This window comes from Rhinolophus hipposideros, assembly GCF_964194185.1.
Source record: "Rhinolophus hipposideros genome assembly, chromosome: 7".
In the NCBI taxonomy this organism is placed as follows: Eukaryota; Metazoa; Chordata; class Mammalia; order Chiroptera; family Rhinolophidae; genus Rhinolophus; species Rhinolophus hipposideros.
The window spans coordinates 78673532-78701516 of record NC_138053.1 but is presented as its reverse complement, the minus strand read 5'-3'; the positions used below and the strand labels follow the sequence as shown (position 1 = coordinate 78701516).

Genomic DNA, 27985 nt, shown 5'->3' with positions numbered 1-27985 from the left:
CATTCTATTGTTAAATAAAACAATATTTTATTCTCTTTGAAAAGATAAGTAACCTTTCAAACATACAGGCTTTCTCAACAGACTGTGTATGCTTCTTCTTTTATGCATATAAATAAAACACTTTCAACAGCTGGCAGCAGCATCATAAAAGGAAATTTCATGGTACAATGAGTGAGTCATTGTTTGGAAAGACACAAACTCCTGTAGCAACATCTTAGACAATGTGAGTGGAATAGAGATTGACAAAGGTTGCAGCCAGAAACGCTGACATGTATCTGCATCATAGAGTAGGAAAAAGAAAAAGCTTAGATACTTAGAAATTCTGTTAAAACTTTGGGTAGTTTGGCAAATTCTTGATGTCAAAACTTGAAAGGAAACTGTCAGATAGGTGACAGTTTCTCTAATAGGTTGGAAAAGGTGACTCTAATCGGTTGGAATCATTCCTAAAAAGGCTTGTCTCTATGCACAAACAGCAAAGATAAGTGTGCGCAGTGCTCCTGACTCTAGAGATGAAAGGGCACAAAACATTACATCAAATCCACTTCAGAACATTGATGACATTTCATGGGTCAGTCCGCTGGACCCGCAGAGATGAACAGATTGACTGGTCAGGTAGACACCATCGAGTATATAAGGGAAAATTAATAACGATATGTCAGTTTCTCTTTTGGAATCAGTGGTCCTGGTGATCATTAATCTTCTGTTGTCCCAGCCTTTGAATTCTCACATGACAGATACAAAGCTCAGCCCCAATCTCCCATGAGAGGCCCCTACCTAATAATGGCTTCTCCCAGGTTACAGAAACACAATACCTGGCCAGGTGCTTCTTCCTCAATTCTGGTGCTTGTGGGTTCATTTGGTAAAGTGTAATCTATAATTCCATTCCTTATCAAATTTCTGGTTATACAAATACAACAAATAAATAAAATCCACGGGTCCTAGGTTCTAGTCTCCGCTTTTCCTTCTACGCATCACTTGACTAACTGCAGGAAAAGGAGAACGGTAACATTCTGACAGTTTCAGGGCAGGAAGCTGAGCTGGTGGATCCCTGGAAGTGCCTTCTACGTTTTAAAATCTATAATACATGAAGGAAAGACAAAGTTAACGTTTAACCATTGGAAACCTTGTATGAAGGGATTCTCTGGTTAATACAATTTTACAGTTTACTTAGAAAATACTTTGTTGCAACTGTTATCAGAATACTTCAAAATTATATTAGTTCATATTGCCTTATTAAATGTGTATATGGTAAGGCCTTGTTTACAGTGATGGCTGCAACAATCTTTCACCTAGTCAGTTCTTTCCACAATGTGACCATGCCATCCCTCCATCAGGACATGGTGTCTAGTTGCCCTGGCCTTGGATCAAAAGCAAGAGCGATATTGTGTGAGGTCAGAGGCTAGGTCATAAAAGGCCATGCAACTTCCATCTGATCCTTTTGGATCTCTCATTCTCAGGACACTGCAGACACCAAGGTGTAAGGTGCTGTACCTGACAGTCCTGGAGGAGACCCGCCCTGGAGTCATCCAGCCCAGACGCCAGTCATGTGGGTAAAGGAACCTCCAGATGATTCCAGACCCCGGAGGCCATCTGAGTCATCCTAGCTGAGATGCCAAACATCATGGAGCAGACACAGGACATTCCTACTGTGCCTTGTCTACATTTCTGACTTATGGAACCCATGAACATAATAAAACGATGGTTGAATAAAATGATGGTTGTTTTACTGCACTATATTTAGGTTGGTTTGTTATAAAGGAGTAGTAACTGGAATAGCACTCAATAAATGCTAGCTTTCTTTTGCTCTCAAGTCAAGACCCAGAGCTGCAAACCAGGTTGGCTTGCTAGTAGCCTAACCACTGTTGATTTTTATTGATTTTTAAAAAATCTCTTCTTCTGTGTTACATTTCTGCTGCTTGTCTCTCAAGATCCACTCTGCATCTGCTCTGAACCCAAGGAAGCTGATCCTATGGATTGTTGTGGCTTCCAGTTGGGTTTAGGAAATGGAACCACTGTCTCTTTGGATAACTGCTCCTTCCCTTTACTTACTTCTCGTTTGTCCCAACCTCTACTGTGAACAGACAAGGTAATGCACTACCTCTCTTAGTTTCCCCAAACCCTACCCATACCTTTGAAAGTAAAGTAGTCAAGGTATTCAGTTTTGGTGTGCCATATGTTTCCTGCAGGGAACCCTGACTGATAAGATCTCCTTTGCAGTAAAAAAACAAACTATTAATCCTGAGTGACATACTTATTAATTAAACTCTGTAAACCAATTGTTTGAATAACAGAATATTTCTTTGACATAGGATAATTGTACTACCTCTCGTGAAGGGGGTTAGAATCACGTCATCCTTCGAGAGCAGCGATCATGATGTTAACACTGCAAATGCATTAAGTGTAAGAGATTAGGCTGAAACTATATGACCTTGACCTTCTCTGGAAATTAAAGGAAGTAAAATGATACTTGCTTTTAATTTGGCTTGCCTCTTGTCACTTTCTTTTACACACTGAATAGAGCTAAAAAATAAATTTTACTTAATTAAGAATGACAATCAATATGTTGTCACAGCACAGAGTTAGCTGCTTATCTGGAAGTATTTACTTGAAAAAAACATTAAGTATAAATCATTCACATCCTCAAATATCTGAGAATCAAATTAAAAATGTGATTTCCATATGATTCTGAGTCTCTTTCTCCATGTAGCAATGAGAATGTCACCATGCAGCTGTAAACAGTAAATCTTAGACACTAGCAGTGAAATATCAATTAAGAGACTTTGCTTTTAAGAAATATCTTCCTAAATCCATAAGACTGATCATTGAGAGTGGAAATTTTGACTTGATATAAAGAATAAGTGAAGTTCCTTATGTCCAAGAAAAAAAAAGAAAAAACAGTGACATAGCTCATCATATTCTTAATTCAATATTGAGACTGTAAAATAGAGGGAGCCTGTTAAATGGTTAATTTAATTCATATAGGATTTTTCCTGATTCAAAAATTCAATTTAGGAAGGATATAGAGAAAACAACTGAAGACATTGCTCATTGTAATGACCTATGGCAAAAAAATACAGTATTTTCCTATTATATCTAAACTTAAGATCAAAGATACTCAAGGCACTAAATATTTAATCATATCATCTGAAAGATTCAAAGAGTTTGAAGACTATATATCCAGTCTTTAAAATACTGACAAAGAACAAGTTCTCTTTCTTTATAATCACTTAAGTGAATACAAGTTGAGCAATATAAGTTAAATTTTACATTAGCACATAAATTATAATGCTAAAAATTAAATATCTAAAAAGTTACTCTAAAACTAGGTATAACATTGATTTTAATACTGTGAGATGATAACTCTGTGAATCAGTAGAGGGCAGTCACTACAATCCCCCTAATTATACAGAAATGACATTAACTGCATGGAAAGAAGGGATGAGTAAGAGGGGATTGTTAACCATCTGTCTTGCTGAAAAGTCCATCCTTACTCTACCAACTTTCTTTTTTTTTTTAATTAATTTTATTGGGGTGACAATTGTTAGTAAATTTACATAGATTTCAGGTGTACAATTCTGTATTACATCGTCTATAAATCCCATTGTGTGTTCACCACCCAGAGTCAGTTCTCCTTCCATCACCATATATTTGATCCCCTTTACCCTCATCACCCACCCCCCACCCCCTTACCCTCTGGTAACCACTAAATTATTGTCTGTGTCTATGAGTTTTTGTTTCTCATTTGTTTGTCTTGTTCTTTTTGGTTTATATACCACATATCAGTGAAATCATAGGGTTCTCTGCTTTTTCTGTCTGACTTATTTCACTTAGCATTATTCTCTCGAGATCCATCCATGTTGTCACAAATGCTCCTATATCATCTTTCCTTAACGCCGAATAGTATTCCATTGTACTCTACCAACTTTCAATTTCCATTTCCACTAAAAAAAAAAAAAAAAAAAAAACATTGTTTTTTTCTGGCTCCTTGGACCATTCCTCTCTGATTTCCTTGATCAATGAGTTCAGATCTATATTTCATAATGAAGGACAGTCAAGTAGAATTTGGGTCTCGCCACTAAGAGCTCAAACACATTGAAGCATGCATATGGGGAGGTTGGGGGTGGGGATCAATGATAACAACATCAATATCAATACCACTACCACCATCAGAATCATAAATGGATTTGAATCCTATTCTAAACATTTGCTGAGTGATCTCAGGCAATCTTCCTAACCTTCCCCAGACTCAGTTTTCTTGTCATCTTCATGAGATTACGGTACAATAGGCTATGTACCCTGATATGTCCATGATGTACCCTTAGTCCTGGAATAGTGCTTAATGCATATTAGGTTCTTGAGAACAGATTTTGAACCTGAATCTGAAGCGTCTCTGTAACCCACTTACTCAATCATGGCCATTAACTTCCTCTACAACTGTTTCCTGCATGTTGTGAATTCAGGGTTGGGTTCACCATCTGAGCCTAGGGAACAGAGCAAATCCAAATCACCCAGTCCTCACACTCCTAGGATGCAACCTCTTTACTACAAACAACTGAGCCATCAGTTACATAATTCATGTTTTTTCCTAGCTCAGAAGGATGTTGACACTGATTTCAATAAATACAAACATTAATTGAGCATCAGTTAATGAGGTTTGACTTTATTATTATCCATTGCTGAAACCCACACACCTCAGAACAGTGGAGGACTCAAAGCCAATAGTGTTTATCCCCCTGAAATCCCAATGAACTGATTACATAAATTGACTCTCATAGCGAGGAGTCAATTTATAAGAAATTATGTAAGAAATGCTCAAACAGGACAATTGCTGGTACTTGAAGAATGTTTAATGGAATTAAGTAGGACAAAGTTCTTGCGCATGAAGGATCTATTTTCAAATTTACCATAATTAGCAAGTATTCCTTCCTGCTTATAATTCCATTGTGCAGCCACTGTGTACAAATCAGGCACACACTTAAAGAAAATCAGAGGCTTGAGAATCTCATAATACTCAGGAGTTAACAAGAACAGTAGGTAGTCAGTGTTTCTCAGGGCACACCGAACAAAGCAAGTCTTCATAGAAACCAACTGAGAAATCACATGCAAGTGTAAAGTGCATAGAGAACAAAACCAAGGGCTTGCGAGTGAGGCAGGGACTAATCTCTGCTGGCTGCATGGGGTAAAAATGGAATGGGACTAAGAAGACCAGCAGAATAACAGACCATTAAATGATCCACCTTGGAAAGATTTCCAGTTAACGGTTCCACACGTAAGAAACTTGGAAGTCGCCACTCTGTCCTAACACGTAAAAAGCCACAAACACTGAAAAATCAACAACTTTTCTTGGATATATGAGAGAAGAGGGCCCAGGGCAAAGTGCCGCTCCCAAGAGTGGAGAGATAGACAGTTGGACAGACGGAGTCATAACTTCCTGGAGCAGAAACGCATAAGCAGAAACTGCCACAGGAACCAGAATTTCACCATTCATGTCAGATACAAAACCACAGATCCAGAAAACCTGGTAAACACCAAGCAGGATAAATGCTCCAGAAAATTACACCTAGGCATATCGTTTTAAAATTACAGAAAATCAAAGCTAAAAAAGTACCACTGAAAGAAGCCAAAAGGAAAGAGCACCTCCCTATAGAGGAACAAAGAAAGAATTATATCTGATTTCTCGGAAATCATTAAAGTAATAAGAGAGTGGAGTGACATACTTAAAGTGTTCAGAGAAAAAAACCCACCAGTCTAGAATCGTGCACCACCCTGTGAAAATATCAGTTAGAAGTGAAGGATAAATAAAGACTTTCTTAGGCAAACAGAAATTGAAGGCATTTGTTGCCAGTAGACCTGCTGTGCAAGAAACGTTAAAAGAGTTCTTTAGAGAAAAAGAAAATAACATAGGTCAGAAACTTGGATCTACATAAAGTAAGAAAAAGCATCAAAGAAACAATAAATGAAGGTTAAAGGAAAACTTTTATTTTTCTTATACTGAACTGATCTAACAGATAACAGTTTGTTAAAAATAATAATGCCAACAATGTGTTTGACTATGCATGCTTATGTATATATATTATACTTAGTCATGCTTCCATATAAGTTAAATGAATGACAGCAATGATATAAGGGATGGGAGGTAGCAATTAGGATTATTTTGTTATTATAAGGCACTCATACTACCCATGAAGTAGTATAGTGTTATTTGAAAGTGGATTTGGATTAGCTGTAAATATATATTGCAAACTCAAGGGCAATCACTAAAAAAAAAAAATAAATAAATAAATAAATAAATAAATAAATAAAGTGAATTAGCCACTCTGGCTAAGGGTTCTCATTCATTCATCTGTGAAATACAACTGAAAGGTTATTTACTTGTAGTTTATTTTATATATTTATATATATGCTTAAATCATGTCAATAAATCCTCCTATTATCTTCATTAAGTCCTACATTTAAAAACATCCTCCAGATATTGTTAGATATTGGTATCTTGATTTGGTTGATCCTACCTGAAAATTACAGTGGACAAAGTCAGATGGATTAGCACCAAGATGAGTGAGTGCACGTTGAAAAAAATCAAATACATATCAGACTCTGATTTTCTAAAGAAGTGAATTCTGTCTTCTAAACGTCAGTACATGGTCACAAATGAGGGTCAGAATGGAGTATGTGTCCCTACTTGTGACACTCATGTTTTATCAACGGTATGTGGACATACCCATATTTCAAACTACATGGTTACTTTGAGTGTTATAGGACTACTGTCAGATAACCCCTAAAAGGACTAGTTTCAGCAAACCTAAGGATCTGGAGTTATTTCCAGAGAACACAATGTAGTTTCCAAGGCAGCTTAAAACAGCATGAGCATTCTCTAGGAGCTTTGTGGGCATGGTCTTTGGGGCCTTTTCCTAGTGAACATGATGTTCCTTAAACAAAGGCACAAAAACTAAACTCCAGAGAGAACTCGGCCAAGTGAAAGGAAACCTGAAGTCCAGGCTAGGACAGGGGGATGTGTTCTCCCTTACGTGCAGGCCATTGCAGTACTTATAGACCCGAACATACAGAATAGAGAAGACCACAGAGCACAAAATTGGAAAAGGTCACGTTCAGAAGTGACAGCCTGTTTTCTAACAATAGTGCAATGACTATGAGTTTTACAGGACACAAGGAAATGTTGGTTAGAATGTATTACCACTGACAGAGTTCCGCAGTACTAGAGATGTAGTGGGGCAAAAATATAGCTTTTACATTTCCGTGAAAGAGATCTTGTGTTTTTTCTAAAATATTTTCTTGTTTAATAAAGAGTCCTAATAAAGCTTCCCATTGAGACCAGCATCTGTGTCAAGGCATTTCTGCAGCTGCTTCTTCACAGATAATCCATTGGTTGAAACTTTCATGGTTGGTCTTTTGATGGGCCATCCAGGTGAATTTTTTTAACAAGCCTTTTGTCGTGGACAGTAGCACTTATTATTCCAGCTCTTTCCAACTTATCCAAAGGATAGCTAGTCCTAAATTCCCCCAAAGTCACTCCCCACAGATAAGGCAGGAGGGAAAGCAAATGTGGCTGAGAGGACAGACGCCTGGAGAAGAGCAAAGAGAGAAGTCGCTGGGGTTCTCTGAGGGTCCTCTTTACCTTTGAAAAGTGGGCTGTGGACAAGAAGCTGGCTTCATGCCACTTAGCTCAGTTTATAATACTGTGTTGCCAGTTTTTTCACATGGATTTCTGATCTTGAACAAAGATAAAAAAATGAACAAAGATAAAAAAATGTTTAAATAGTCAAACTAAGAAAACAGCATCTTAGTGAATTCATGCTCAGAGAGACTTTTGCTCCAAATAACAACAGTTACATGTAAAATACAAATATATAAAAAGTATTAAGCTATAAAATGTAAAAATATAAAAAGGCAAAAGCAAAAAGACACAATGCTCATGTAGGTAAACATCTCTGCCAAAGCGTGAGCAGGATATCAGTGAAGGGTCTGCCAGGCCCTTGGCCAGAAGCAGTGGTGGCCACGAGCTCAGCGGCAGTGAAATTTGAGGACTTCATATGACATGGAAACGAGACCACCCTCATCACAAACTTCTTAGAGCCTTAACTCTTGAGTTTTAGGCCTAGGAAGGTGGCCAAACAAGGGCTCAGTTTCTCACTCAGGAGCTCAGCCAGAGGCCTGCTGGTTCCATGGTGATTCCTGACATATATGAGACAACAATGCTGAACAACCTCAGCAAGTTCTGTCTTGAAATGAGGTCCCACAGTACGCTCAGGACAAAAACTGCAAAATACTAGAAAGAGTGGGGTGTGCATGGGAAGATGGGAGGAAAGGGGCAGGAAATTGAAAAAAGAAAAAGAAACTAAAAGGAAATCACACACAAATCAAGCCTGAAATTGTAATTCTAAAATATATAACAAATCTAATGCTAAAAAAGGCAACAGAATAACTACAACAGGAATCCATTCTGCATAAAATAAATTTGATAGGTCATTGCTATAGACTGAATGTTTGTGTCCCCCTCAAAATCCAGATATTAAAGACCTAATTCCCAGTGTGATGGCATTTGGAGATGGGTCTTTAGGGAAGTAATTAGGGTTGGATTAGGTAATGAGGGTAGGGCTCTCATGATAGAATTAATGCCCTTCTAAGAAGAGGAAAGGACATCAGTGTTCTTGCTCTCTCTGCCATGTGAGGATACAAGCAAGAAGGTAGCCATCTACAAGCCGGGATTCTCACTAGGAACTGATTCTGCCAGCCCCTTGATCTCGGACTTCCCAGCCTCCAAAACTGTGAGAAATAAGTGTTTGTTGTTGAAGCCATCCAGTCTATGCTAATTTGTTATAACAGCCTGACAAACACTGCCTTTGGGCATTTTCACTGGGAAATCTCACAGGCACTTTAACTGAATATATATAATATATAATATATAATATATAATATATAATATATAATATATAATATACAGATATATTATATTATATATATATATTACATATATATATATATATATATATAATCATAAACTCTTCTTCAGACCTTTTTTTTTTTTCCACCTGTCACTCTCCCTGTCATGCCTGAGTGCTCCATTTCCTATTCACGTGTGCTTCCTCCCTCCAGAGCCTTTGTGCAGGACGGACCCTCCGCCTGAAAGGCTCCTTCTTCCATTTCTCTCAGCAATTGGTGCAGATCTCAGCTTCTCTACCTCACGCTCAGTGAAGGTACCCTAACCTTCCTTTCAGGGTCAAATCCCCCTTCTCTGAGCTCCCACACCAAGATGTACCTTTCCGTGAGGCACACAGCACAGTTGTAGTGGTACCTTTGTTGGTGGTTGTTTCATTGATGTCTGTCTCCCTACAGAAGGTAAGCTCCCTAAAGGCAGGGGCCAAGTCTGCACATACTCACTCTCGTCATTCCCTGGACCTGGAACTGAACACTCCATAATATTGAGTTGAAATATTGGTTAAATGGATGCATGTGTGACAGGATCTGGGCAGAAGGCACGTATTTCAGGCTTCAGAAGGCAGCATGAAAAACTGTGGCAGCAGCACAGGATTGAAAACCAGAATATCTGGGTTCAATAACTAGATTAAAAGTATTGGTTGTGTGATCTTCAATTGGCTGTTAAACCACTCTGAACCCTAGCTTTCTTTTTATAAAATGGGAACAACTTCAGAATCAAGCAAGATGGAGGAATTAGAAAATCTATAAGCACCATCACCTAGAAATTCTGGATAAAATATGAAACACACACACACGCACGCACACACACACACACACACACACACAAAAACAAAAACAAAAACAAAAACAAAAAAAAACCATGACTGGGTTCTCAAAAGGAAATTGAAATCCCAGTGCTAGAAATAGAGGAAACTGAAAGCCAGAGAATGAGCTGACTGGGGCTACAGTCACTAAAAGGGGGGCTGGGAGGGAATTGGTTCTGTTAACTAAGGGCCTGCATGTTAGCCACCTAGGAACAGAAAATGAAGTCTTCCAGACCTTTTTCTTGTCACATTTACCACATCTCAGTGAGTGACACCACCATTTCACCAGTTACCCAGGGAAAAACACTGGCTTTTACCCATCAGCCTTACCTCATGCTCAAACCCACTCTCTACCAACAGATAAACTGAATCAACTAGTAAGTCCAGTCCAGTCTCCCTCCTAAATATCTTCACATTTGTATAATTCTTCATCTTTGCCACTTTAATTCTCATTCAAGCCACTGTCATGATTTCCCCAGAGCACTTCAAAGACCTATCTCTTTTCCTTCCCTCTAGTGTTTCTTCCCCAGAAAAATAAAATAGTGACACTAATCAACTCTGGAGAAAAAGGAAAGGAAGTAGAATCAGGGATTGCTCTTCAAGCGTTTTCGTGTATTTTTTTTTTCTTTAAAAATGAAGAGTGTAACAAATATGACATATAAGATTGGCTAAAGCTGAGTGGTTGATATACAGGAGTTTGTTATTACATTTTCCATTTTGCTGGAACATTTGAAATGTTTTCCTAGTTTAAAAAAAGTGTAAAACTAAAATAATACAAGACCAAAATAAAATAAAATAAAATTATTGCTACTACCTGTTTATAACCCTTTTACTATGGGAATCAATTTGGTAAAACGTTTCTTAATATTTATACTCTTTGAACTTAGAAATTCCATCTACAAATTCAAGCCAACAAGATCATTCTTTACATGGACCCAAAGAGTCTCATCAGAAAATGAGGGTCAATAAGGAATTGGGTAAGGGAATTTTGCTTTGTCTTGCTAGTGAAATATAGTCTATCCATAAAAAATGATAGCTATGAAGATTGAATAACACATGGAAAGACAGCACGGTGTTAAGTGAAAACACATTTGTACATGTATATGAATACATCCATATGCATACAATTACCTACATCTATGATTAGAAAAACGAATATTGAAAGGCAATAAAACAAAGTACCAAAGTGCATGTATAAGGGTGGTGACTTTATTGTTAATTTTTCAGTAATGTATTTAACTTACTTTTATAATATACAAAGTTTTCACTTAAGGAAAATAAAATACGTTGCTGAATGATGCAGTGTTTCAGGTAGTCTTCCATCTTTATATGTAGCAGTGTGTGTCCTGTGTGAAGATTAGCATTCTGTTCTCTGTGTTCAAGAGTATGAACGTAGATATGCTGTCTTTCTTTTCCGCCAAGTAAGAGAGCTCACTGTCACTTAAATAGGCAGTGTGGCTGAAACTCCCTGAGACTTCCTCTTAAGGTTTAATAACCAGAATGACATTTGCCCAAGTAGACAGAAGTGTTGCTAAAGGGTCAAACTATATTAAAACCAAATGCCTGATTCACATTTGGTAAGGCTGCTTTATTTCTTAGCTAACTGCGGATGTATCTTTATGATCCCTGCACAAATCAGCCATTAATCTTGTATTTCCTATGCTCAGAAGTATTGCATGTGTAATGCAATGGGTTCATCTATGTTGGAAGAGAAGTATGTGTGTGTGGTGGTGGGGGTGTGGATGTTCTCCTGTTTTTTTGAGGAGTCCCTGCCCAGTCAGGCTGAGTTCCTCTCCTTGGTATCATGGGACAATAATGTAAGCTTAAACCTGCACTTCATTGATAAAAGAGAACAAAGGGGATGAGAAATTGAAAAAGTATTTGTAACTATAGTCCCAATGACTTCATTTTCCTCACAACTGCTCCTCAGGGAAATATTTTTCACTAAGTTATTTTTCGCTTAAATTTTGCTTTTGCTTCATGGGAGCCCAGCCCTTCTGGGCAGTGGGGGCAGGACGTGGAAATGCTGGAGGCAGCGGTGGGAACAGCAGTACTGACCTTCTTATGTCTGCTGCCACAGATGCCACCTTTGACCTAGACAGATTTCCAGAGGCTTAGGAGTTCCAAAGCATCACACATTTGGAAATCAACATATGATTCCTGTGATTTCTTAAAGCAAACCCTTGGTTTTCCATACTGAAGAGTGGGGGAAAAAGAAGTCGGTAATACAAAAATTGTTCATAAGGTTGATGGCACTTGACTCAATGTCTGTCTCCAGACCTCTTTCCACAACCATCTCCTGGGGTAGGGTAGATAGACCGAGAAAGACCAAGGCAGCAAGGGGTGTTGAGACAAAGTATGTGAGATAGAATCCTGTGGAGGAGTGGACTATGTTCTTCTGAACCATTGATCCCTCCCCTTTTATTCCCTTTGCTACAGTGCTGATCCTGATACTTCACCCTGTAGCTGCCCAAGTGTCATAGGCAGTAGTTACAGACTAGAGGCAGGAAGTTCCAGAACAGACTTAGACATGATCCCAAAGGAGAAAGAGAAGCAGAGGCTTTCTCACATGGCACTGCTATTAAAGTCCCCTCCCTTCCCCCACAAAATGTGTGACGAGCCACAAGTACCCAGCAGGCCCTGACTTCTGCCTTAACAGGCCTTGGAAAAGTCCATCTAGCCCTCCAGCATGAGAGTCTGTGCTCTACAAATGCCCACACGCTCCTTTACGGTCCCCAGCCCCTCTTTGCAGTTGGATTGTGCCCATAGGACTAAGGTCCAACAATGAAATGTGAGCAGAAGTGATCTGGGTCACTTCCAGGCCAAGGTCATTAGTAAGAGTCTGCCTCTTCCAGTTCTCTCTTCCTCTGTAGGGCAAGCTGGAACCCACATTTCAAACAGCTTAACTACAAGATGAAGTAGCGCCACACAACTTGTGTCAGACTTGGAATGGCTTAAAAATAGACCTTTATTGCGTTGAATTCCTGTGATTTCAATTTCTTTGTTACTGTAGCAGAACCTATCCCATCCTAACACACAACAGCAAGGAATCTCTCCAACACTTGATTTTGTGAGAGAAAACTACTCTCCTAGTAGATATAAAAGATTGGTAAACTGGAGACAGAAAAAAAAAACACTGGGCTGGGAATTAGGAGAGCTGGTTATGTTTTGGATTTGGCCATGATTTATAGTATGTCTTTAGGCAGGTTGCTTGTCTTTTGTGGTTCTCCGGTCTTTAACCAGAGCAGTGGTTGTGTTTTTTTAAGTCTTTCTGATTTGCTTTTCAAAAGACATGTGACCCTTTCTTTAAACAAAGTCTTTCATGAAAGACAGTATGTAAAGCTGATGAAAGAAAAACTGCCTCTCCCTTTAGACCATAATCTGCACATTCACATCCCACATGGACCCCTGGGCCACCTTTGTGGAACTCTGTAGACCTATGGGTACAGAAGGCAAACCAGTGGCTTGGATTGCCTTCGTGGCCCACTGTGGAGCTGATGTGGCTTCACAGTGAGAACAGCTATTCTTACCTGTTCCACATGTCACACTGCACTCTGTCCAGCGGCCATACTGCCAGAAGTACACCAGCTTCTCCACGTCATTGTCAAGGCCATCTTTCCGGATTGTGTACTCATACTTGATCCCAGGGTTAGTCACCTGGAATAGAAGCTAAAAGGCAAAGGTGGGGTCATGTCAAACTCTGCCATGATTTTACACTGTAAACCACTTGTGTAAAAATACTACACAATGTCCATCATCTTCGTTATGGAGGCATGCACTGGAACAAATACCAGTAAATGGACATATTGCTAGCTCTTCCTCTACTTCCACCTGTATATTTGCATATAGCTATTTCTATATTTAATCTCCTCCATCCTATTATTTCTTGACTGAATTCCCACAGAAATTCATGGGTGGTCTAACCACATGGGAGTTACTTTGAGGAAAGTGCAGGGAGCATCCTTTCCAACAAAAGTCTGGTAGGTCACCATATGTACTTACTAACATTGTGATTATGGGGAAGTTACTTAATCTCTTTGTGCCTTAGTTTCCCCATCTACAAAGTGAGGATAATAATAATATGACTAATAGGATTGTTGTGAGGGTTAAATAAGTAAATAAATGTAACATAAATTAGATACGATTAGGACAGTGCCTGCTATGTACTTAGCATTCAATAAACATTAAATTTTGTTGTTGTTGCTGTTATTGCCTTATGATGCCCTTCACTAGCTGTCCAGCTGATTCATTTATTTAAAGCATATAGTTCTGAAATAAAATTGGTCATGGGGTTTAGCCAAGGCATACTACTCTTAGGACCTTCCCCTAAATTCCCTCTCTTACAGGTAATCTACTAAGTAATTGCATGAATCTAAAGTAGATTCATCTTAAACTTAGAGGCAGTGGATTGGTTGCTTCATGGGATTCGAGGTTCCCATATATAAATCCTTTCCCATGTGGGCAGGTAAGATGTCAGGTCTCCTGACATTTATGGATCATAACTATCAAGTCTTGACCCCCAGCTTCTGTGAGTGCTGTGATCTCTGGCTCTGAATTGACCTTCTAACATCTGAATATGGTTAGATCTGACTCTCTTGAGCCATCTGTCATCCCCAACCTGCTTTATTTCTACTGGTATAATATTCTACTCCTTTACTATAGTTCTTTTCCAATATGAAAGACAAATCACTTGTGCCTTTGAGGAGTACATCCTGTATCCTAACCCCTCTCTCCCTCAAGAGTTCCACAAAGTCAAACCTCTTGCCTGAGGACAACCACACAATACCATGTGGAAGAACTATATCAGTTCATCACTGCTGCTGCAAAGCTACTTAGAAATTCATGCCAGACTGACATAAACTGATAACATCCTTTTTAGACCCAAGGAACAATCATCCTCAAATCAACAGCCTGTGTCCACCATACTGGAAACTAAACCCAATGGACAATTTAGGACGCCTGACATTTCATTATGGGGGTTTCAGCAATTTCTAGGCAATAAAGGATTAACAGCATAAATTAATATCTTGCTTCTCTCCCTGTTCCTTGCTAAAAGGAGCTTTAAGGATTCATAATCAATGTCCTCTAGCAAATACCTTGAAAAAGAAAATTAGAGAGATCCTAACTAATGTACATGTCAGCAGCAGTTTCCTTTCTGTGTACCTGGATCCACACCGACTCATTGGTGGGACCTGTAGCCATCAGTTTCTCCAGGTCTCCTTTCCTGTCATATTGAAAGATGGTCCCTGCCAGCTTGTAGTTCCCATTCCACTGGATAATAAATCCTCCATTGAGGTAATATTTTTCAGGGTCTTCACTCCTGATGGCCAGAAAATTTCCAGCTCCCTCCACCTCCATTACCCGTATGTCCCTCGCTCCTTTTGGAATCAGTCCGATGTCAACATAACCTAAGGAGAGAAGATACAATAATGAAAAGAGGCAGGCTAGCTTAGCTGAACACAACCTGTTTCTGACTCATCATTCATCCTCTTTCCAGCATCTCCATTACTTAGTGCCCTTGCCCTCCTCCTGGGTGGTCACTGGGATTGGTAGATGTGCTAAGTATGGGTGGGGGATGTTTAAAGAGTTTGGTCATAAGAATGCTCAGGGGCTTTGTGGCTCCGTATGTAAATAGTTTTGTGAGGAGAGGTGCAATAAATGCAGATTAGACTCTCAAGTTTGTGTGGTTGACCCAGCAACTTATTTTTCTGTGATTTTATGTTAATAGTTCAAAATTTTACATCGCCTGGCTAGCTTCCCATTAGTATCTCTGCTCCCCCGTTTGTTGCTGCTGTCAGATTAATCTTCTCAAACATGGCATTGGATACTCCTTTTGCTCATCCTCATTGCCGGCAAGTTAAAGACAGACTCTTAGAAGTAAATTCATTAAGAGAATCCAGGAGGGAATCTTGGATTGACAGCTATCTAGTGCTCTTGAATACAGCTGGTGAAAAGAAACTAAGCTCTGAGCACAGCTTTTTATGTTGCTTGACAATTCTATTCATTAGAAAGGGTTTTTGGTTTTTTTCTTATGTTTTCTTAAGTTTTGCTGAAATATGATCTTATATTTTACTTTCATGTCTTCTAATTCAGTCTTCTGAAAAAGCACAGAGGACATCCATTTAAAGACAATCAGTTCTAGCCAGGCTTTACCTTGCTTACTGGTTGTTATGGGAGGAGACAGAGTGGGGAGGAAAAGGAAATAACACATAATGGTTTCCTCTCTTTGGCAGCACATGCTCAGTACCTCATGGATTCGTCTTATTTATGCTTCTTGAAAACCATCACCTCATAAACACAATAGGATGGGAAAAACATGAACTCCGGGGATGGTACTATAAAGGGAGTACTGCAGCCTGGGAGTCTGAACACTTGATTTCTAGTTTCTGTGTTACCACGAACGAACTCTGTGACATTCATCAACTTATTTAACTTCTCTGAATGTCATCTGCACAACGAAGGGACTTGAATGAGGTGAGATCTGACATCCTTCCCAGCTCTATGATGGTATTCCATTATTTTGCCCTTTTCTAAGCTAAACATTCTCTGTTCCTTCAAAACTTTCATGTAAAATATGGTGGTAAGACCCTATCATCCTGGTCATTTTCCACTGACTATCCATTTGGTTTTTCAGCTTGACAAGCAAACCCTCACCTCTGTCACCTAAAAGTGGCCTGGGTGCTCCTTTTCTCCTGGACCCTAAAGTAGCATGGGTTCCTGGGAGCTAAAACAATGGGCTGGTCAGCAGGAATAATTTGCTCAGAAACTGAGGGTACAGGACATAAACTCAGTCCCATTTCAAACTGGCAGCTCCCATCCAGAGGAACCAAAATGCAAGTCTTGTAGTACTTAATTAAATTCCATCTGGCCCTCACACACTCGCCTGAGACAGCACATTAAAACTACTAGTTTATAACTAGCTCAGGAGAAATATTCATCACCTGTAATTGAGGCCAGTATGTATGGCTTTTGGAGTGTGCTACCTGTAGCTATTTTCTGACATAGGATATTGTATGGCTTCTCACAGTAGAATTCAAGCAGGAAAATCACCTGGCTTCTATCTCATCCCTTGTTTAAAAACAAACAAAAAGAAAAGAAAGCTAGATGGAAAAACAAAACAGAAGAGATTGCATTTTATCTTCCATTTAAAAGAGAAAATCCAAAATTATAAATATTTATCATGGGCAGATTCTGCTAAATTGAAGGGGGAGGTACATCAAATTTAAAATAAAAGTTTTCAGTGAATGGAAATGCTACTTCTGAACAGTTTATAGGCAGAAGACGTACACTGAAGTAGATTAAGCCATGAGCAAATATAATACATGTTTGTAATATATATTTGCAGAAGAATACCCAAAAGAAACCCAAAGGATAAAATTATAGTGATTTGGAGTTAAAAAAAGAACCATGATAAAATATCAACCAGACTCTTTTCCACGTGACAGAAGAGCCCACAGTAGAAAAGGGTATAAAATGAAAAGTAAAAATTTTCATTTCCCTCTACCTCTAGTCCTCTGTATCAAAGATAATTGCAGTTAATAGTTTAATGTAATAGTTTATTCTCTTACAAATTTTTTCTTTGCATATATAAGCATGTATACCCATACATTTTTAAACAAGTGGGATCATACTATATGAACGATTCAAACTATTACTTTTAAAATTTAATATATCGTTTTATATTTTTTGAGCATTTCAATAACTGCAAAAGTGACATGAACCCATTTATTTAACCAATCCCCTGTTAATGGACATTCAAGTGGAAGGGAATGGCTATCAACTTCTTTATCTAAAAAATGAGGAAACTGAGTTCCCAAGAGAAGAAATCTAGGCCACATCACACAGCGAGGTGGAGAATACCTATAATCACAGTTTGCTAACCCCCTAATCTAGTGTTTTAATGGAAAAAAGTGGTTGGCAGAACAGAGATGAAGAACAAATCCTGTGTGTCTCATCCTCATGGCCTTTACAGAAATGAGAATCATATTAAAAAGTTGCAGGAGTAAAGGGTCATCGAGCCATAATTCTCTTTCAAGGGAAATAGAATAGTTCTATTTTCAGGGCCGGTAAGACTATCTCCAAAGCATTAAGAATGATGAATATATTCATTCAGCAAAATCACTTTTCTTCCATCTTTCTCATTTTGAATTCTTTGAAAGTCACAACCTGTTTTTTAAAAAAATCAACCTTGCCCTTCAACTCAGTCCCCTGCCACTTCAATTATGTATGTGTTTCTTTGTTACCAGATCCTTCTTTCTGTTTAAACATCTTTCTCACGGTCTGGCAGGCAGAGCCGTCCCCAAGGCACACTCCGCAGCGATCCTCCGTGGCGTTGGAATCGATCTCATAGTCACAGCCGACCCTCTGCAGGAAGAGAGGTGGAGGATGAATGACACAGGCAGGAGATGTCACACCTGCCTTGGATCTTTGACTTCTACTTTCCCCCTTTGCTCTTGATGAGACTGGGGTGGGGGCAAATACAAAAACAAATATTTCCTTTTTTTCTGGTGGCAGCAGAGGAATAACAAAGCACCCACTGATGGTGAAGGAAATACTTGCTTAGAGGAGTAAGAGGTACACACTGAGTGGGTCTCCAATTTCCCCTGAGCCAGAGGCAGAATTGAACACAGTTACACAAATTTAACTAGGAAAATGTCTTAGAATCGAAGTGGGTGGAGCGGCCAAGTCCCTTTCAGATGTGCAAACCTCATGCCCCTTCTCTCTACGAAGGCTTCCCAGGGGTGATGCAGTTATTCCTCCTATAATTTGGTTGGTGGATCCCTTTACATTCCTCACTGGATTATTCTCCCTGGTTTCTGTTTGAAGACAGCAGGTGAACCATCAGCCATCAGAGAAAGGCTAGCTTAACGCTGAGACCATTCCAGTCCCTAACAGATGGAATCTCTGACATACAGATCCATCATCAGACCCTGCAAAGCTTCCTGTGACCCTAGACCCCACATTTAGCTGTATCCCAGCCATCCTTCTCTCCAGCCTTTCACATTTAGCTGTATCCAGCTGCAGAGGAGAAACTGGCCTTTTCTCCTCTGAGCCAAGACTAATCTTGCCCTGTGCGCTGGACCAAACCCCTTCTCAGTGTTCTCTCCATTGGTCCTCCTGAATCATCATCTTTCCCTCTCTGTTTATTCCTTCTCCTCAGTCCATCAATACAGCCAACTCTTTCCCATCCTAAAATTCCCATTCTGCAAAAAGAGAGCATCAGTTCTCGGTAGCATCAGAAACCAAAGAATCATGACACTTAGACTGAAAGTTAGAAAACATGGGAGCTTCAGGTGAACTTCTGTGTTGCTTGCTTTCTACCATGGCCTATGCTGCTAACAACATGTCAGTGGTAAAAGAAAGAGGGAGAAGTATACCATATTCTGTTACTCAGATTGTTGTTTTCTGTTTGGGAAGAAGAACTGTGCCCAGGTAGTCTTATTTCTCTCTCAAAGATAATCCCCTTTCTTATTTTAAAGCCACCTCAAATTGATTGACACGAACAGTTTGGGTCTTTAAATGGACTCTCCCTCCATCAGCTAAACAGGGAGCTTATGCCCACTGACAGTTCCATACCTAGGTTAACCATCAGTAATTTCCTTTAGGTCCAAAGACAGTGCTAATTGATCCAGATGAGAACAAACAAACAAAAAACAGTGCTAAGAGATTAAAAAGACTTACTCACGCTAATCACAATAGAAAGAAAAGAAATTGGATGCAAAGACTTGTGAGTAAAATGTCAAAGCTTCACAAGTGATGTGTTTTCATTAAGGTGGACCATCCTCTAATAAACTGTCCTTTACAAATCATATTCCCAGTGACTTTCTTTCCTTCACTTCTTTAGAAGAGGCCAGGGAAACTTACTCTGAGACATATTCATTTTAAAGTGTTTTTAAAATATCTCTACCAAATCGGGACAGATAAAAAATGTGAAGAAAGAAGGAAAGAAAGCCATAAAAACAAATACCTTGAGCCCATCTTTCTTCCCCCCAAATATCTACAGACATACATGGGGGCAAGTTTGGGGGAAGGAGATACACACACATCGTTGATGTGCTGTCCCACAGCACATTGGATGGGTTCTCATGGAGACTTCACTCCATTTGCTTCTCCCGTCAGTTGCACACAGCACAATCAACACTGAATTAAGTATTTAACAGAAGACCTACAAAGGCATAAGCCAGTCCTCCTTGTTGCACATAAAACATAAGGGCTCTCAGAGGAAAATGACTAGATGTCACTCTCCTTTTCCCCGCCATGTGTTCTGGCAACAGGGCCACGACAGTATTGTCCTTGTGCCTTCAGCAGAATCAGAGGTGACTCTGTTGCTGCTACCAAATGCAGACAATGGCTCCAACATGGCTCTCCTCTGATGTGACTCTTACGATGCCAGAGAGCCATCCCAACAAGCAGCATTTTTGAGCAAAAAGAAAATCACTTTAATTTTCCATCATATCATCATTTCTTTCTTTAAAAAACAAGCTTTATGGGGGTATAGCTGATATATAAAATACAGCATCTATTTACTGTATACCATTTGATGAGTTTGGATTTCTGCAAACACCTGTGAAACCATCACTGGAATCAAGGTAACAGACATAGCCATCACCTCCAAAAGGTTCCTTGTGTCCCTTTTGTGTGTGTGATAAGAACACGTAACATGGGACCCACCCTCCTAACAGATGTGTAAGTGCTCAGTGCAGTACTGTTAGCCACAGGCACTGTGCTGTACAGCAGATCTCTAGGACTTTTCGTCTTGTGTAACTGAAACTTCATATCCATCGAACCGCAACACTCCATTGTTCCCTCTCGTCAGCCCTGGGCAACCACCATTCTATTCTCTGCTTCGATGAGTCTGACTATTTTAGATTTTCATATAATTGGAATCATGTAGCATCTGTCCTTCTGTGACTGGCTTGTTTCACTTAGCCTTCCAGGCTCATCCATATTGTCATAAATGGCAGGATTTCCTCCTTTTCTAAAACTGAATAATATTCCATGGTATACACCACCTTTTCTTTATCATTTATATGTTGATAGACATTTGGGTTGTTCCCATATCTTGGCTATCGTGAATAATGCTGCAATGAACATGGAAGTCCAGATATCTCTTTAAGATCCTGATTTCAATTGTTTTGGATATATACCCAGAAGTGGGATTTCTGGGTTATATGGTAGCTCTATTTTTAATTTGTTGATGAACCGCCATACTGTTTACCATAGAAGCTGCACCATTGTATATTCCCACCAACAATGGGTTCCAATTTCTCCACATCCTCGCCTACAGTTATCTTTTTTAAAAAAAAAATAATAGCCATCTTTACAGGTGTAAGGTGATACCTCATTGTGGGTTTGATTTGTATTTCTCTGTTGTTCAATGAAGTGAAGTACTTTCTCATATACCTGTTGACTATATGTATGTTTTCTTTGGAAAAATGTCTATTCAAGTCTGCTCATTTTTGTTTTTTTAAAGAGGGTGCAGCTCACAGTGGTCCATGTGGGGATTGAATCGGCAACCTTGGTGTTATCAGCATCATGCTCTAACCAACTGAGCTAACCGGCCACCTCAAGTCTGCTCATTTTTTAATCGAGTTATTTGTTTTCCTACTGTTGAGTCGTAGGAGTTTCTTATACATTTGAGTATTATTTGAGTATTAATCACTTATCATGTATATGGTTTGCAAATATTCCCCCACTGTGTAAGTTGCCTTTTATTCTAATGATTGTTTCCTTTCCTGTGCAGAAGAATATCATTAATTCTTGACTATGTCATTTGGACTAAAGAGTATCTTGAGTATTGGAGAAATCAGGGTCCCAGTCTTTCACCAGGCATTAGCCCTACATGAGTGAATAAGTAATACGGATTCCTATCAATTATCTTTTTTCTTTTGCTTATGTGTTAACGTTGTTTTACTTGTAAATTCTCAAGTGACTGAGAACTGAAATACCAACTGGTGCCATGACCTAGTCCACCTGGAATGTCATCATTTATTTCCACAGTCCCTTGGCAATAGTAGAGACTGGAAGAATGCTTGGTTATAAGATGAAATTAACTCCCAGCCAATGGAACTTTAAGTGTGGAGATAGTTAGGGTACAGCCATGCTTAACTGAAGAGAACAAGTAAATGATTTTACCATTTAATAACTTGGACAGTAGCAATAATGCTTTCTTCATCATAACTTTGAAGACCAAGAGATAGGATCTGGCATTTTGGAGAGAGATTTGGCCAGAAAAATTGATTTGGGGATGTTCAGCATATCACTGAAATGCCCAATATGGCATTGAGAGAGAATAAAGAAGGTTCAGGACAGTTTCTGAGAAGAATGAGAGAGGGAGCTAACTTTGGACGGGTACGTAGATTGTGAGATAAGGTTAGGGACTCAGCTGGCATTAAAGACAGTTGATTTTGAGGGGCACAGATTCACAAGGTTGACTTTTTATTTTAAGAAGTACATAGTAGGCTGATGTAAGATCAAAAAAGATTGTGGTTTGTTGATCAGAACCAGTATGTTGGGGTGAGATTGATGGAAGGCTAAGAGGAGCAGTCTAGGGGACAGCTGATATGATAGATAACAGCATCTGGGACATCTGGGAAGGAAATGAAGTCCAACATATGCTGGAGAAAAGAGAAGAGTGAAAGAAATGAGTCAAAGAACTGGTTACCAGAAGAAAGAGGTGAGATTGCCAGAAGGTTAGCACTGTTCCAAAAGATTATTCCATGTCATATGTGTAATTAAAAATGGGAGATATACTGAAAATACAAAGTTTATATTTATATCTTTGATAAATAAGCTTAGGAGTTCACTCTAAGTTAAAAAAAATTGGGGAAGGCATAGTTACCTCCTAGAACAAAGTCAGTTTTGACTAGTCAGGGCTTGTCATTCCTTTGACAATAGAATCTGCAAATCTAACACACCAAAATGTTGGCAAATATCATAATTTCAAAATAGACAGCTGAATAAATGAAAATAAGCAAATATAATAAATATTTATATAAATATAACCAAATGTATTTCCATATCCACAGAGAAGATAGATTATCTAGATAAACACTGTGTACGTTTTTCCCTGATAGTGCTATTGTTTTATTTCAATACATGTTCAATTCACTCTGAAAAATATAATTGCAGTAAATGAATAAGACTAATAAAGCTGAAAACATCTACAACCTGGATCTTTGGAAGATAAATTACATGTAGGCTATTAAGGTAAATTTGATTTGACATAATTTTTCAGCCTAAAAACTTAGCTCAGTGTGGTATAGACAGAAAGTGATTAATTATAGCTTCTAAAAGTCCTTAACTGGTTTCCAGAAAGAAGAAAGCAAGCTGAGAGAATCTGGCTTATTCTATTAAACTGATTTAATTGGTTTTAAGAGAGGCATCCAAGACCCCTGATGCTTTGTTCCATCACAAGGTAAAGATGCTATCTCTATGCATGCAAAGGTATTTAGGTCTAAAAGATGATTTTAGTATCACATTCATTTTTTGGTGACTTAAGTTCTCAGCCCAAGATGTATATATTGCAATCTGCAGGGGAGTTTTAAAAATGTCAATGGCCAGGCCCCAAATTCCAGAGATTCTGAATGTTGAGAGGGAGCCAGACATCAATAGTTTTAAAAGCTCTCCAGGTAATTCTAATAGGCAGTCAAGCTGAGAACCACTGCTTTAGGCAGTGGTGGGGCTATTTTGGCCTGAATTAGCTAAATAAACCTTTTCTCACTCTGGGGAACACATCTAACCTAAAATATACTAATTATCTTGGGCTCTTCGTATAATGGCAACAATGGTAATTAGTGAGTCTGAAAGGGAATGTTGCCTGGGCTTTTCTAATCTAGAGTCTGATTATGGCTTGCTGTTGGCTCACTCATTCCCGGGAATCAGCATGTTGCCTCCTGAGTTTTGGTCACTACTGGAAGAAGTCAAAAGGCAACTTCAAGTTGATAACTGCACCTTCCCAGGGTGCTGAACATTTATGGGCAGGAGCTTTTTACAGTGGCAATTGGGTCCAGTAGGAAAAAAATATAACTACTTGCAAAAACAAATAAAATATTTTAAGAGTTTATTGTGTGCCAGGGCTGTAAAGGGCATAACGTTATATGACCTTATTTAATCGTTTTGACAACCCCAACTAAAATAATATATTAATATCCCAATTTTATGTAAGAAAATGGCCTCAGAAAGATGTATAGGGTTATACAGCTAATAAATAATGATTATGAGTTCATATTCTAGAGTCTGAACAGTTCCCTCACAGTTAATTAGGTATTTCTATAGTATAGCTTTTCTTTCATTGATTAAAAACAACTTTTTTAAACTGAACTTTATGCCTGGGTGTTGGGTCACAAAATTTGTTCATCAGTTCCTTACAAAACAGACTGTGAGCAGTGGGAAGGAATTCTTCCATGGTTGTACACATAAAAGCATTAACAAATCAAATCTAAATAATTTACATAAAGGTGGAGTTGATTAATGGAGTCATTGTGGAAAAGTCAAATAGAAATCAGAAGACCTGATTTCTGATTGGCATAATTACCTGTCTGCCATTTCTCTTCAACTTTACCTACTCTGTTGGCAAGTAACCAATGAATAATTTAATGCCACTGAAAAGATCTGGGTTCCCTGTTTCCAATACTTCCTTCTTTAATTTGGTTCTTCTTCAATTCTGACTTTGTTCCATGCCAAAAATAATATCACAGAGCACAACAAATCAAGAAATGAAGACAACAGTAGGAAGAAAACTATTCAGTTCCAAACTATGTCTTTGATATACACAGAGAAGTCTTGCCTCATGGATCATATATACCCTGTTTCCCCCAAAATAAGACCTAGCTGAACCATCAGCTCTAATGTGTCTTTTGGAGCAAAAATTAATATAAGACCAGTATTATACTATGTTATGTTACATTATATTATATTAATTATATTAAAGACCTGGTCTTACATTATAGTAAAATAAGACCAGGTCTTATATTAATTTTTGCTCCAAAAGATGCATTAGAGCTGATGTTCCAGCTAGGTCTTATTTTCAGGGAAACACAGTAAAACCCAGACCACATACAAATGCCATGAAAGAAAAAGGTTAGAACGTCTGACTTCCTAAATTAATAAAAGCATGATTTTATAAAGTTGTAGATTAAGGAAACATACCCAATACCTTACATATGCCATTAATACAGACATTTCTGCTGTTGCCGCCTTCAAAGCAAGGGGTTCCATCAATGACAGCATCCAGCATTTTCTCAGAAAACTGGCCATCTATGGGTCGGCAGTAGAGCTCACAGGGGTGTGCTGAAGTGAAAAGGAGAAAAATCCTTGCAAGTTAGCCTGTTAGCTCAACACCCTACCCTCCAGGATTCTTTTGTACATATGACCCCAAGTGTCACTGATCTGGAGATTCCCATCTTTTACTTTTCTGTGATACATGCTGAAATCTGGGCTTTTTCCTTTTTTCAAGTAAACAGTTTTACAACAAATTAAATTCGGACGATTCCTTTAAAATGCTATGCCCTTTGTTATAAACGATGAGATCCTTCAATGCAATATTGAACTGTGCTTGTAAAAATAAGGTACTGCACATCTGGCATTAACCTAGAAATTAGGTAATATCAACCAGTGATACAGGATTTTAGGCAAGCATGACACGTGCTCATTGTTTGCAGCAACGTAAGTGGACCTCTGTGGGAGAGGTGGTCCCCACCTATGGGACCAGCATACCACTGACAAATAGCACTACCACTATAGTAACCCTACTCTCCAAAAAAAGTTCTCCCTTATTCTCAAGCCCAAGAAGTCTTCGGACTCAGATTTACAACCACATATAAACAAAGGGATCCATTTTTTTGCTGAAGCTGAAGCCAACCTGCTTATCATAGTAGTCCATCGATCATGCTGGGTCCTACATTGAACCTATTCTAAGGTTCAATCTTCTATTCCCTATGAGTTCTGGGTGATCTCCAGTGCAGAATTGCTCTAAAGATTTACTTAATAAAATACATACCTATACATAGGTATACTTGGAGTAACCAGAAAGATAGATAACTTTTAAAACATAAATTGTCTTAAGCTTTTTAACAGGCAATACATGTATGTGATAAGAATTCAGATAGTAAGTTTCTTTTGAATGTTATGTCTTGTTTTCTTTAAGTGAAACACTTGAGAGTGTCTTCTTCAGAAAGGTCATTTTGGGATCTCTTCTGGAGCCGCATATTAGGGGGAGGGCTATTAGTTTCTGGGTGGTCTGACCAGCTGAGGGCTCAATGAGATCAGCTGTAAGGCCATTTGCCATGGACCCACCTCAGTGTGGAAGGACACCAAAGGCAAAGCCAGACCACACAACTCTAGGTGGGCTGCTCAAGGATGCAATGATCCATGCAGTAAGGAAATAAAAGTGTAAAACTTACACAAATATAACTAAGAGCAAAACTCCAAACACTGAAACTCTGGACGAACTTGAGACAGAGGTCAAGAGTATGTGCTCAAAGTTTAAAGAAGAAAGGTAAAAGCATGTAAAGAGTGCCAACTGATTTTATACAAAGTGTCATGGATAAGTTGTCTGAGTAAATGAACAGTCAGAATGAGTTGGAGAGATCACTGGACAAAGTGCCAATGGAAAAGGGCGAGAAGACTGAGGGAACAAGGCATGACGTGGATTGTTGTAAATCTTCATTGCTGGCAGCACGATCAGCTCTGTCACAGCCTGGACTGTAACAAAAGTACTTAGAGGGAGCCACTTGGGAGCAATCTGCTCCTCGAGATGAGAACACCCCCCCACGTGTGCTGAGCCCAGGAATCACTTCATGAGAAACACTGGGTTATCAAGAAGGATGGAGGCAGGGGAAATACTTTTAAATAAGACTTTGATTTGAGCTTTATTAATAATTTGGATTTGGGGTTTTGTATTTGGACACATAAAGCAAAAGGAGAATGGAGCCCTGAATAATTCTGGGAGCTTTTCTTTAGGAATAATCCATTCCAGCTTGCTATGTAATGCAAAAACTAGAGGTACCTCAGGTGCAAATTTTAAGAAGGCACTCACTCTTATGGTTGTACAAATGGGTCCCCATAGCAAGTAAACTGCCCTCCAATGGCCAGCATTGCACTAAATTCCAGAATGATGAAGTTCCAATATTTGCCTTAGTTTTGTTTACTTGTGCTGTTAGACTCACTCCCTGAAGGATAAAACCATCCACAGACTTTCACTAGTCTTGTTTATACAGTGATTTAAAAGGAATTTTGCTTGCTAAAATAACAGCCAATATATTATTCAAACAGTATTTTCCAGATCTTGTTGTGCTCTGCAATGGTTATCTTATCTCATTTTAATAATCACAACCATTCTATGATGTTAGTTCTTTTATTATCCCCATTTCATGGATGAGAAGATTTAGGCATAGGTCACATTATGACTGGCAGAGCTAAACTGGTGGGTTAACTTAGAGCCTTTACGACTAATCCTAACCTACAGGCGTAGAATTTTCTTTAACAAAAAATTAAACGTCTTTGGTGAGCTCTTTAAAGTAACCACTATTTACGTTATTCGGCAATGCATATCTGAGGAGCATATCGGAGGAGCAAACTTGGTGCAATACCAATGACTCCATTTTAATGTTCTCTCATGAGAATCACCAGCCTCTGGAACCATTTACTTCTACAGTGAGCAGCTGTAAAAGTTTTAGTCTACTATGACCTTGAGAAAGTTACTGAACCTTTCTGTGACTCAGTTTCCTCATCAGAAAAATGAGGACAATCACATCTGCTTTGCAGGATACTTGCAAGGACTGAGACAAAGATTGTATATCAAGCACTCAGGACAGTGCCTTGTGTATAGTAAGTGCTTGACAAATGACAATTGTTAGGTTGTTGTTTTTACCTCATTATGAATTTGATGAAGTCTAAAGATCATTGCATTTGCCCCAACATGCTACGCTTCTATCATTCCAATATTCTCTCATAGTTGTCAAGACATATATTTTATAATGCTGGCTCAATTCTTACTCCCACCCCAAAGAATCTTTCCTGAAATATCCTCTTCTCCTTCAGATTATTCCATTATGCCATTTTTAATCAATTCTGCACAAAATTCACACTTAGTTTTACTCTTTTCTAAACAACTGCTGTCTTGTCAGGTTAGCATAAAGAATTCTAGACATTGCTAGGTCAGTGCACGATTCCATGATTTTCCTAAACTATGACTATGGACCTGGTTCAAAGATGTTCTGCTCATA

General features: G+C 38.8%; 1 protein-coding gene across 1 annotated transcript in view; it reads right to left on the bottom strand.

Moving 5' to 3' along the window:
• ADAMTS12 (ADAM metallopeptidase with thrombospondin type 1 motif 12) overlaps window positions 1-27985 on the bottom strand; it is a gene marked incomplete at both ends in the record, with an annotated part of 123721 nt that overhangs the window by 57137 nt on the left and 38599 nt on the right. Inside the window, 4 exons of the mRNA XM_081053587.1 lie at window positions 13289-13427; window positions 14922-15166; window positions 18002-18122; window positions 24916-25049. Of these exons, the coding sequence (XP_080909713.1) occupies window positions 13289-13427; window positions 14922-15166; window positions 18002-18122; window positions 24916-25049 (639 nt within the window). The remainder of the gene's footprint in view (window positions 1-13288; window positions 13428-14921; window positions 15167-18001; window positions 18123-24915; window positions 25050-27985) is intronic.